This window comes from Amphiura filiformis, chromosome 1, assembly GCF_039555335.1.
Source record: "Amphiura filiformis chromosome 1, Afil_fr2py, whole genome shotgun sequence".
In the NCBI taxonomy this organism is placed as follows: domain Eukaryota; kingdom Metazoa; phylum Echinodermata; class Ophiuroidea; order Amphilepidida; family Amphiuridae; genus Amphiura; species Amphiura filiformis.
Genome location: NC_092628.1, coordinates 97,269,647 through 97,282,949, shown reverse-complemented (window position 1 = coordinate 97,282,949; position 13,303 = coordinate 97,269,647). Strand labels below are relative to the sequence as shown.

The 13,303-nt window shown below is 35.2% G+C and overlaps 1 protein-coding gene across 2 annotated transcripts in view; it reads right to left on the bottom strand.

The window, feature by feature from the left end:
* Positions 1–13,303, bottom strand: part of LOC140159104 (neuronal acetylcholine receptor subunit alpha-3-like) — a 99,681-nt gene that overhangs the window by 5,425 nt on the left and 80,953 nt on the right. The window contains exon 7 of one of the 2 annotated variants that reach the window (XM_072182459.1): positions 12,210–12,832. The exons of the other annotated variant lie outside the window; for it this stretch is intronic. Within the exon in view, the coding sequence (XP_072038560.1) occupies positions 12,644–12,832 (189 nt within the window). The 3' untranslated portion in view covers positions 12,210–12,643. Of the gene's footprint in view, positions 1–12,209; positions 12,833–13,303 lie in introns of those variants that run through there. 2 annotated transcript variants of the gene reach the window in all.

Sequence of the window (13,303 nt, the reverse complement as noted above, 5' to 3'; positions counted from 1 at the left end):
CATATCCATGAGCGTGGTGTCATCTGCATATCGGATGTTGTTAATGCACATGTCACCCATCTGCACACATGAGCCTAGATTTTGGATGTCCTTCATGACAAACTCCAGATATAGATTGAAGAGGAGTGGTGAGAGAAGACATCCCTGTCTAACACCAACTAGGACTTCAAACCAATCGGTGATCTTTCCATCTACCACGACCATGAGGTTCACCAGTTTGGTGTCTACTCCTACTGATCGCAGACATTTCCAAAGGGCCTCCCTCCATATGGTGTCAAATGCTGCTTTGAAGTCAAATGCTGCTTCGAAGTCTGGCTGCTGAGTTGATGTTATTTGTTTGCCACGCACCTGTACAAGCCAGTAGTATGTCATTCGTGAATGGCCCATTGTGTCCCAATCACAAAGGACATACTGACATACTTTTGGCTTGAACGAAAGAACACCAACGCAGCAGCTACGACATCTCGAAACTACCAACTTGCGACTATTATAAAAAGATTAAAAAGACCCCATAGTATATCGTGTGTATGCACTTTATTCCGTAATCAATAAGTATGATAAACAGATGCCTTTCTGGTAGAACGACTCGTAGCACAGTGGTATCCGAGGTATATGGATCCATAGATTGTTGGTTCGAACCCCGGTCGATCTTAGATTTTAAATCTAAAATATTTCGTTTTATTATTGTTAAGTAAGCGGAACTAATAATGGTTTAATGTGGAATACTACATACCACTCTCCAACCGCCTGAATTATAATAAGGTACACCTCTTTTGCAATCTATTGGTAGGAGCATTCCCGGGAGCTTTCCATCATCGGGGACAAGAAGAAAGTTTTTATATTTCAATGAGTCCACATAAACACACATATTTAAAGAGCTTTAAAAACCTGAAAATAATTTATTAAATAAACAATTACATTCAGATAAAACAGTTTAATATTCTTATGCAATACAAAAGATATTGATATTAATATTATTTATAGAGAAAGAGAGCGAAAGATTATAGATTTACATGAAATATAACCCCGCGAACAATGATCATGCTGATGACATTATATCATGACAAGTGTACGTCTACCACAGCCTTTAATGAGCAAAAACAGAAGATAAAAATGTTTTGCCTAATTTTAAAAACGTATTGCTATAATCATGATAACCGTCTAGTGCGTAATATTTTGCACATGGTCCTATGTATACCCTTGACGTTGAACTTTTTTAAAAAGGACTTGGAAAAACATTTTAAAGTGACACTGTAATCGTCCCAGAAAACTTGAATGTGAATAGGAAAACATAATGAGAAGAAAATATTAAACTAGTCATCATAATTATATTCAATGAAATTGTTACCTAAAATTAACAGTTTATGCAAAACGACGATTCTCTAATTTGAGCAATTTAGCCAAATTAATATATGAAAATCGATTTTAATATATATTGCTGTATTTTTATTGCAATAAAAAACACCAATTAACAGACAACTAAATCTCTGCACTTTTCTATATTATTTCTTCAAGCATAGACCATCGAAACATTCGATATTTGTTGCAGTAGCTTGCTGTCCCAAACTTCAAATTCTGAAATGCATTATTATTTTACACAAGTGCCGTCCACAACCTTAATATAAGCAATGCATGCAATTTTCCTTTACGGAACCAAAGATAATAAAAGTATACCCTGATTACCAATTCTATGATGGGACTTCCAAGGAAGAACTTTTTTGATAGTACCCCGAGCACAAAAAATCAAACCAAAACGGTTTCTTTTTTACGGCCGGAAGAGATACGCGAGTATCTCGCTTAAGTATTAAAGGGTTTTTTTTTTCGGCCGGACGCGATACGCGAGTATCATCAAAGCAGCAAAAAAAAAGGGTACCATAATTGTACACCAGGGATTGTCCAGTTAAGTTGGTACTCAGAAAGGGTATCTTAACTTGTTATACCGTGATGCCGACAAGCGATTCTGAATAATTATATAACATTTTATGATATATGATATTAAATTCAGGGAAATTTTCAACAAAATAGTATGTACATCATTGGCTTGCATCATAAGAGAAACCAAGTATGCATATCGGCTTGGCATTATAATATACAGGTTGTACAAATCTTCTCTGGGATACGCTAGACGTAAAAGTGACGTCACCCACAAAAAAAGACAATATGTTCAGCAACTCTACAAATAGGTGCAGTATCGAGTAAAATCTCTGGCATGAAAGTTAACGTGTAGTAAAATCTCGCGCCTAAGCAAAAAAACTCCAAAGTAGCGTCCACACATTGTCTTTTTGTGTGTTTTCTATATCTCCAAGACCTACTTATTCAGAATCATTTAACGCCAATGTGATCGTTTGGTCTAGACGAATAATTAGTAAGCTTTCATTGGGTTCGCCATCGAACAAGCTTTCGTCAGGAGTAGCTCTCACTTCATCAGGACAAAATACCTAAGTATGAGACATGTAGGCCACCTCTTACCTACTGATGACTCTGAAAAGAGCCGTTCACTGAACAGTGAACAAGCAGATGTCGCTTATCTACTAGTGTCTAAAGTTTTTGGTGGCTCTGAAAAGAGCCGTTCATTAGACGAATAACTTAATATAATTTACCGTGAAGCAATATTGGTATTTTTTGCCCTGTATAATCCTTAGGGGTAATTTATTTCAAAATGCTTAAGGGTGCTACGGCGCCATCCGACAGAATCTGAATAAGTAGGTCCCAGTGAATACAACAAAAAAAAAACCACCGCGGACGCTATTTATGAGTCAAGTGAGATATTTCTAGTTCAACACCAGACAAGTTCAAATCCGCGATATATAACATTGTATAACTGCTGATTCCTTGTATAACGAAGGCGTTTTTTGTGGGTGACGTCAGTTTAATGTCCCGTGTCTCCCGAGGATGATTTGCACAACCTATGCTTAAACAAATTGAAATAAGTTTCAAGTCAGTTTTTTTTAAACCTGTTTATGAATAATTATAACAAATACTTTCCCTTTCCGTACACTACTATTAGCATAAAGCCAACAAAATACTATATAGTAAAAAAAAAAACATTATAAAGACAGTGCTTGTAACATTAGTAAAATAATTAGGAAAGCGTAACAAATCATACGGAAGCAAAGAACATTGATGTCCAGCATCAGTCAAATAATTGTCTTCACTTCTAATAAAAGAATGTGATACAGGAATAACAAGATTTTATTGATCTAAGATTAATTTGTTACAATATTTTCAAATAGGCCTATAATATTCACATGCAATAAAATCAACTTGTTCTCCGTGCACTCTTCTGTACCAAGTAGTGACGACATGGTTTGTCATCGTGAGATATCTACCGAAATTGTTTCGATCAAATATGACCAAAGATTATATTAATACTTTATTCTCAATTTTTTTACACCTTTTAAAGGGACAATCAGAATTTTTCGTAGAAAATATTTTGTGTGACACCACCAAAAAATAATCAACAAGCATACAAGCCTTGGCGAAGTGATATAAAAATCGGATTAACTACCATAGCGATTAGGTGAAAACAATTTTTGAATTCACCGCGCTGCATGGTACGTTCACGCGGTACGGTATACCTCTGCATTGAACCATATCATGCTGATCACTCGTATCTGTAAGATTGGTATCTTTGAAAAGACCGGTAATTTGTATTCAATCAATGATTGCAGTCATACACAGGAGATGAGTACAACTTGCTTGTAGTGCAGCGCGGTGTATTCAAAATTGTTTTCACCTATTGCTATGGTAGTTAAAGGGGCATTTCGTGATCCACAGCCTCATCCCCCCAACAAAAAAAAAAAAAAGTTGAGATTTTTATATCACTGGAAACCAATGGCTACATAATGTTTATGTACAAAATATTTCTTGCAGATTAATTCGTTTTGCAAAGATATCGTGAAATTTGAATTTCGTTCTGGTGCACCAGAACGAAATTACAACACATTGTCTATGGAGCAGTGTAATACACATAATCATGCATAAGTCGCAAACGCAAAATCGGAATCAACTGAAATTTTGGGAATAGGCTTTTTTCGTGGATATGTACTGAAAAATGTCATAAAAAGAGGATGCTAGGATCACGAAACACTCCTTTAATCCGATTTATTACATCATTTCGCCAGCGTATTGCAAATACTCGCGATCGTATATGTTATATCCCTTTTTTTTCGAATGTCACTACCCCAAGAATTTTATCCGACCTTCATGTTGAATGTCAGATTTGACCTTGAATCGACAAACTTAAGGATGTTCTGGTTCAGAAAATGCCTGATTGTCTCTTTAAAATAAATTTAAAAATATTATATACAAGTATAATAAAGATCTTTTCGTTCATTATGTTTATGGAAACCCAATACATAAATGGTATAAAAATTATTCTGTCGCTGTGACAGAATAATTGTTGGTTTAATGCAAGATAAAACTATAACGAATTACCGGCGCCTCTGTTATTGTTAATGATGACTCTTAATGTATCTTTAAATACATATGTCAGAATGCGTTTTCTTTCCTTTATCTGCCTAGGCAATCTATATCAGAATCACAGAGGACGTACAATAGTACTTAATAGTAACATTTATCTATACGATACGAATTAGTCCTTTGTTGGTAAAATGGACATGATCACATCCGTAAGATAAGAGACTGCTAATTGAGTCACGAGATGACAATATTCGTATTGCCATTTATAAATAATATTTTACATAGTCAAAATGTCATCACTTATGTCCGCTTAACATGATTTGGACACACAGGGATTTCCAGACAGAAGTTCAAACGGATTCAAGGTCGATTAATACCTTCTTGTAGATATATCTGGTTGTACGTCGCCATGAAACCCGTCGTTAGTTTTAAATTGCGTACTAGAATACCGTTTAAAAGACCAGCGAAATGCAAAACTAAGGACAACTCCGGGGAACAACTGATCGGGAGGTGACTTAGACCTAATCATGTCCATAAAAGTGATGTTACATACAAAACCACCGGCAATACTACCTCTGCAAGCTGGGATAGTATCGAAGAAACGTCTTGACTTCTTTGGAACATGGAAGTTAACGTTTGAATCCGCGATCAATTGCTGCTGATTCTTTATAAAACGAAGGGATTGCGTGAACTGATGAACATCCAGTTTCAAGTCTCCGAGAGATGTTAACTAAAATCTCTCAACTACTTTTTCAACATGTTTCATGGCGGCTAGCGCTTGGTACTGTGAAATTCTGAATGCTGAAGTTTCAGAATGATGAATGAAGTAGTATTATCATTACTGTCATAATATTATTTTCTGATATACAATATTTCAAATAAAAAGTACAAAACCACGTACAAAGTCATGTGTCAATATTTTACTTTCAGTCTGCAACCTAACTTTACTCCTCTATTGTGCGGTTCAAGAAGAGAAACTTTCAATACCAGAATACAATACAAAAACAAAATGCAAGCTGAATACACTGCAAATGTTCAACCTGGTTATCTATCCTTTGAATTGTACATATCAAGTAATAGGATTATTAGACAGGATTAGATGTTCGTAAGTGGATACGGTATGTAGAAGCGTAACGTCAATTTTATGTGATTCAAGAGTGCCGATTTTTTACAGTGACATTAAATTGACGTCACAAGTACACGTGTGAAATTCTAACCCTGTCTACAACATGTCTAATGTCACTCTATAGTTTGATCAGCTCGTATTCCGCGGGAATCGTTAGGCCGGAGTTAAGAGTGATATAGTTGACCTGTCTGGTCTTTTTTTTTTTTTTTTTTGCGTTAATGAAAGTAGACAAAGTATAGGAATTTGCGATGCTTCTGGCGAGATGTCACGACAAGACAATTCTCAAAATAAAATATAATTATTAATATTAATATTAAGTCCCGCAGATAAATTACGAGCTGATCAAACTATAGTATGTAGAACCCGGGGACACTCTCATTTTGGTAGGCGTGTGCGGAGCGCTGAGCTTTGGGAACTGAAAACTGAAGAAATTTCAACATTATGTTTGGATCTAGTGAATTAAAATCGGGCCCGAAATTATAGATTGTGGAGCTAAGAAAATTCAAAATTTTTCCAACCTGAGCTACCATTTTGGAGCAAGATCCCCAACTATAAGTCTTCTGAACTGCTGCATTGTAGAGCATGAAAAGAGGACCTTCGACCGCCGCACATACACGTACCAAGCACCTGAGTACAGGTGAGTGCCCCCCAACAAATCATATCATTTGTACCATCTTCCTATTATGTCAATCTTACGTTTTTACTAAAAATACTATTCAAACAGTATAGATGATAATGTAAGCCATGTGTAAACTATTTCAAATAGAAATTTAAGATGTTTTTCCACAATCAATGCAATGAATAACACCTGAACCTGAATAGTTTTATGATGCTGAGTCCAATACAACTCGAGTATTCGTTTGAAATGTGTTTTCTTATCATGTAATCGCCTGGATAAGAATACTCCTACCAAGATATTCATAGTTTGATTTTTGAAAGTTATGTGATACTATTACTTAAATTGATGTTGAGACACTTATCTATTTTCAATAACCTTGCTCCTTCTGAAGAGAACTTACAATAAAATGCTATATCGTCAGAAGAATAGCCCCTAAGAGTTGTATTTTTTCTCTTTTAGAAACGAAAGGACGACACCTTCATCTGTCAAAAAACTGTTAATGGGCAATGAAGTCATGCATGTCATTACTTATTGACGATGCCGTCTGAGCCCTGATCTTTAAGGAAAGAAAATTGATATGTAAGAACGAATTTCACCTGGGGACAAAGAGATAGTATTCCATTTCCAATAAGCCATACGATATAATAAAAATTGCGTGCTGGGGTGACAGGTTGTAGGGGATGCTGGGGGTGACAGGTTGTAGGGGATAACAAGCAATAGTTGAAAATAAATATAGAACAAGTGTCCCAACAATCTTATAAATACATCGGGTAAATACTAATAATCTTGTCCCGATGTCACAAAGGTGACAACATAACACACGACCAAATACAGGTCTTGCAACCAGTACGTATTTAATAGCTTGGCATGTTTCCGTTGTGACATATGTTGCATTTTCGGATCTCCCGCAACGATTTGCGGTTCTCCATTGCGATTTTCTGCACACTGAGCGAGTAACCCGGGGCGAGTAACCATTTTACCAAAAAACTACGTGTTCGTTGGCAAAGAGGTCTACAAATCGCCAATACGTTAGTTTGATTCAAATCTTTCATCTACATTCTACAATTTGTAACTCGCAGACAAAAAATAATCGGCCCTGTTCATAAAGTTTTTTTATCGGTTGTAACTCGGCCGATTCACAATACGATGCGCCCCGGGGATGCGCCTCCGGCGGTAGCTGAGGAAAGGCCAAAATACGCAGTGCATCATGGGAAAATGTTGACATCCAAAGCCCGCGTAATACGAATATAACACAGGAACATCTTATTGTGTGTTTAAATGTCAATATTATTATGTTACACGCGAATGTACACTAAACAGCACTTTACAATAATTGTAGTAGATCCATTCGATCTATTGACCACACGGAATCCTTCGTGGCGCTGTTTTCAGCATTATTATTATTATCACACTGGAATAAAAATGCAATGATGGCTAGGAAGATGATGTCGACCCTGGAGATCAAAAATTGAACTTAGCAAGAGCTACCGTTGGCGGCGCATTGTATTGTGAATCGCGAGAATTCCATTGGTGCTGCCATGCCACTGAGCATGCATAAAATACTAAAGTAATTTTCTTTTGTTGTAACGAGCTTGAAAGAGCTTGTTGACGGATTGACAAAAATATCGATTAGATTAGACCAGTATGACCAGTGACAGTCGACATTTCTTTTGTTATACCTGCCAAGATGGAGTGGATCAATTACAAATTCCAAGCAAGATTATCAGGAAGAATGGCTGTTTATATGATTTAAGTGTCGTCCGATTATTTTGTAATTCTGAAGGAGACACAAAAGGATTGATCAGCTCTTACACTGCAAAGCACATTCATTGGAATTACAAATTACAAAAACTAAACGAAAACTAAATCAAACCTTTGAATCAAACTATTGCCTCGTTGAAGCATGTATGCTGGGCAAATTAATAATACAGTAGCTTAAATGAAAATACAAAGAGTAAGACATAAAATATAATCAAGATAATAATAAATTAGTGTCATACATGAAAACAAATATAGCATGACTGGTATAAAAGAAAAGTAACTTAGAAAACTTCAAAGATTAAAAAATATACATCTTTGTCACAATAACATTAATCCATAAATATCATATAAATACTGTGGCGTAACTTATTTTACATAGCGAAGTGTAGGAAAGTTTGATTTTTTTCCATACCTTCAATATGTCATATTGATATACTAGTACCTATAGTATCTCTAGAAATAATGGCTCCACATTAATTCCATTTTCTTTGACGGTTAGTTAATAAGACAATGTTTCGCAGGTTTATTCAACTATATTAATGTTTAAGTTGTTTAATTCAGAATGCCATCTGTCTTGCAAGTTACAAAGCACACGAAGATAACTGAATACGGAAAAAACTCGACAGTTAGCATTATGTATTTACTATTAAGCGCTTTTAAAATATGCAAACATGAAGTGCCCCATCCACAAAAGTGTAAAGAGTTTTGAGCAAATCATCGATACACATAGTTATACACAAACAAGTAAACCTGCAAATTTGTGTCTCAACCCCGTTAGCTCAGTTGGTAAAGCGTCGGACTTTGGTACAATTTCATGTTTTCAAAAGCGTTCGATAGTAAGCTCATATAACTATCGACTTTTTACGGTATGTCAAAATTTAGCCTTTATGACTGTCAGTGGATCATAGTTGAAGCTACAGATATCATCACTATACTATCTTAAAGGGCAGGTCTATTGCAAAAACAAGTTTATCTCTATTCGAAGAGAATAATTATTACATTACAAGTTGACACTCGTGGCAATTTTTATGCGTATTTCTCCTGAAAAAAGAGAAATTGCGTGGGTAAAGTTCGGGCTCGTACGTGTTCTTCCCCCGTTTGAAGCGAAATTATTTTTAAGGCAGCCGCTGATGACGTAAGTAAATGAAGCGGACACTGTATCATGCTCTCATTTACTTGTGTGATCACTTTGACAAGTTTGACATCAGCAACAATGAGTTGTACTAATATTTACCATAACAATGCTGCATAACAATATGCAGACTATTGTTCTCATTTGGGCAACAAAGCGTCACAAAGTATTGTTACTATGCGTTTGCGTTGTAATATTTCATCCAACTGAAACTATAATAACTATAGCATTGCAATATCGCACAGGGAAATCAGATACATGAGTTTGTGGACTTAACACGGTTTATATAGTAGTCTCAGATTGATCACGCTGAAATTCTAAGTTCAAATTATTTTTTTATTTTTTAGCTCAAATATTTCTCATGATATTGATATACATATGAATTGTTATATCACAATTTACTAATATAATATAAAAAAGAAGCGGCTGATTTTATCCATATGTTTAAAACCCATTAAATTTGTAATACTTAATTCAGAGGTTTTTTCTGTGAACAACAACAGTATACGATCTGTGCATTGAGAATGTTTATAGTCCTTTCTCGCAAAGCAGGCACAGTCATTTCATGACGTCAACTTTTTTCTAGGACAAATCTGTCTCGTTCGAAGGAACTCATCGCTTAAGTTGGTTTTTGCAGAATATCAATTCTAAACGTCTTATTTTCTCCAAAAAAAAGGTCATTTTCATTGTCCTCATATGTGACGTGTCATGTCAAAAGGAGACACTTTTGGGCAGGATCGTAAATGGAGAAATAGCCAAAAATCTGCCCAAGGGTGATTTTTTCACAATTTGGGTTTGTTGCGAATTTATGATGCTATTAATGTTAAAAATATTGTCTGATAGTTTCAGACTGGAATATAACTGGCATCTTTTATTTCTTGAGACATTTTTCAAGTTAATTCCTACTCTCAACATTGTCAATAATATTTTTAAAGGCGGATATCTCAATTTCCAATTTTATAATACCATAACTTACGAACTCAATTTCTTCGCTTAGGAATGTCCGATTTCATTGGAGAAAACTGCGTTGTGGAGCAAAATATCTATATATTCAAGATATGTAAAAACCTCAAAATTGATAACCTGCCCAAAAGTGTCTCCTTTTGACATGACACGTCACATATTAGCTTGCCAATGCTATGATGTTGTCCGAACAATATATATGACCTTTAAAACCAGGATCTGGTCGGTCAACCATTGTCAACTGATAAAAGAGCTCACTGTTAACTTTACTCAGCGCAAGCAAAACTGCGCTTCAATTTACTAGCTCTAGGTCTATATAAAAGGCATTTTCTTAAGATTTTTGTTTGTAAATAACGGACACATTCTTCATTTTATATTGCACGTATACCCCTGTGAGTGCAATATTTGTTTTAAATGGATGACTTTGATATTTGATCGCACCTACTTATGGCACTTATCAAATATATTGACTTTGAACATATTATTAACTTACGTCGACTAGATAATATAAATGGATTGAAAAATGAAATGTGTACAACAGTATTATAGATGTCGAGTAATGAAGTAATATCTCAAAATCAGTTACAGTACCATACAGAGCGCATCAGGCACCAAAGTCATACATTCAGCTTACCACTATAATATATTCGATAAAACGAAGTTTTAATTTTTATTTGAAATCGTGATCATGTTTTCAAGATATCCATGGAAGAAAGAGATAACATGACAGTAACGTCTTTTTCTGGACCTAAGTATTTTGGCTTACCGCTACCTACAAAATTCTCTACATGCATCCATGTAACAAAATCTATCAAATTTTGTTCAATTAGCAAAAAAATATGGCGATGAATTCCATTTGTAATTACTGATGGGTGACTAAAATAGAGCGATATTAATAGAAATTTGCTGTTGCTGTAGAAAGTAGGAAATATGTTAGGTCTTGGATGTCATTTGTTTTCTTTCATGTCATTTTAATGAACAATGCTAGCTGTTCTCAATCAATCTATCAAAAGATATTTGAGTTACTTAAATAACATACCGCGTACACGAAGTATACGAACAATAAAACAAAAGTCATTTTTTAAAGATACTAACACAAAATTACAAAGTAAAGTAACCGATAGATGGAGAATTTTGTTCTGCGTATTTTGATACCTCATTCGGTACGATACGACTTTATTTCCCTAACTTATAGCAATTTGAATGAAAAAGATCTTTTCAGAAGTGACAACAATTTACAATGACTTTTCCTTCAAAGCACGCAGATATTGAACACATTGGAGTGAGCGCTCATCTGTCATTCTGTATACATGGTATTTGGCCGTAACAAAAGGCAGCGGGAATCGCCTTGAAGGAGGAAATATCCAAATGACTCTACCTACAGTCATTCAAATCCGTATCTTAGTGAAATAAGGCCGCATCGAGCCAAATGAGGTATCGAAATGCCCAGAGCAAACTTCTCCATCTATCGACTATTTTATTTTGCAAAATTGCAAAAAGTGTTCACATACTTTTTTAACAGCGTTATGTAATTCAAGTCGTGCACTTATATTGCAGTACTTGAAATAAGGCTGGCCCTGACTTCAACATCAAACCATGACATTACCTGTTGTTGATTTGTCAGTCGGAAGTCTTAAATGGACCAATGTAACATTACAATTTTACAATGTTGATGAGGGTCTGTAGATTTCAACCCCAAGGGCCTTGAAGGTGTTGGCCTCTTTTAAGTACCGCATATAAGTGAAAACAAATGCTTGACTAAACATATTTTTCGACCCTATATTTTGTTAAAACACATATAGTTCAATTTTTCATAAATCAAAATAGCAATCGAACAGCCAAAAAGCTATGCACCCCGATGAACGTACTCTACAGAAAGTATCAAATACAATGTATAAAACAGCTTAATCATTCTACTTACACAATGTCGGTGGGTGCGTATAGAACCACTGACCCACTACTTGGCATATTTGGAATGATTCAAATTATTGTATGTTAATTCCAAATATGCCCATGAAAGTCATCAATTTTGTATGAAATCAAGATTGATAATAATTATTGTATTGCCACATGTAGATATCTATACAAGCGAATAGGCGATTTCGACGATTACAAAATCGCAATGCACTGTGGGACAGATGGTACAGTTGAATATTATTTTACCATTATTTACCATTATAATCTATTTATTGGAATAATGTTGTTAATTAAGAATATAATTTATTTATGAGATTACAACATTTTTGGTTGTTTTTAAAATTTTAGTAAATCAATTTAAACATTATTTTGGAGGCATAAAAGCCAAATTTTCCGATAGACCAGAGTTGAGTTTTTACTAACATTTGCAAACCCTGTCCCACATAATAAGCATCAGATATTTGTAATGACGATTTCGCTTATTTGAAAAATAAAGCAGCCAGACTGTTCCAGAAGATACCTCATGAAAAAGTATTAAAATGGTTTGTGGCTTAAACAGGAAAGCTATGTATAAAGATACCACATGGAAAACCATTCAAGATATACCACAAATTAAAGGACGAAGTACATTGCTTGGCGATGCGGTACCCCCATTTGAGAGAATCTGACTGTGGAACATATTAACGATGGTTGAGGACTTAATCTACGAAGGTAAAATGACATTCTCTTGTCCATCTAAGTCTACACCAGAAGAAAATATCTGCCTGAAGAATTCAATAGCTAATGGAGCTTCAAAGAAGATGGCCGTAGTACCAGCTATTACTGCGCAAATGTAAATGATTAAGAGTATCCGGTCGAGAACTATAGATACATACTTCCAGTCGTCGTTAACCTGAAAATGAACATGATAGAAGGGAAAATAAATCGTTAACTCCATATTATGTGTGGCGTTGTACAGTTAGGTTCATTCTACTGTAATTCTCATGGTATATGTGAGGCGTTGTTAGGTCCATTCTGAGATCCAATGGTATATATTGTTAGGTTCATTCTACTTTTCAAGTACATAATGTTTATTATACACACACTTCACTAAACATCGCTGAAAAAAGAAGAATTTGGCAAACTGTAAGTTGAACATTCGTTCAATATCATATCATATCATATCGATTTCACATGGTAATGTTCTTCGCATATATCCATGCTAATCAATTGGATGGTAGGTGTCACCGATGTGACAAGCGCGTTTTCCAGTGCTTAGGCTACAATTACGGAAAGACGGAAATCCGTTGGAACGCAGAGAAGAAGAATCTCAAGTTCACAAAATGTCCCGATTCCTTTAGAATGGTCGCCAAATGGTTCAATT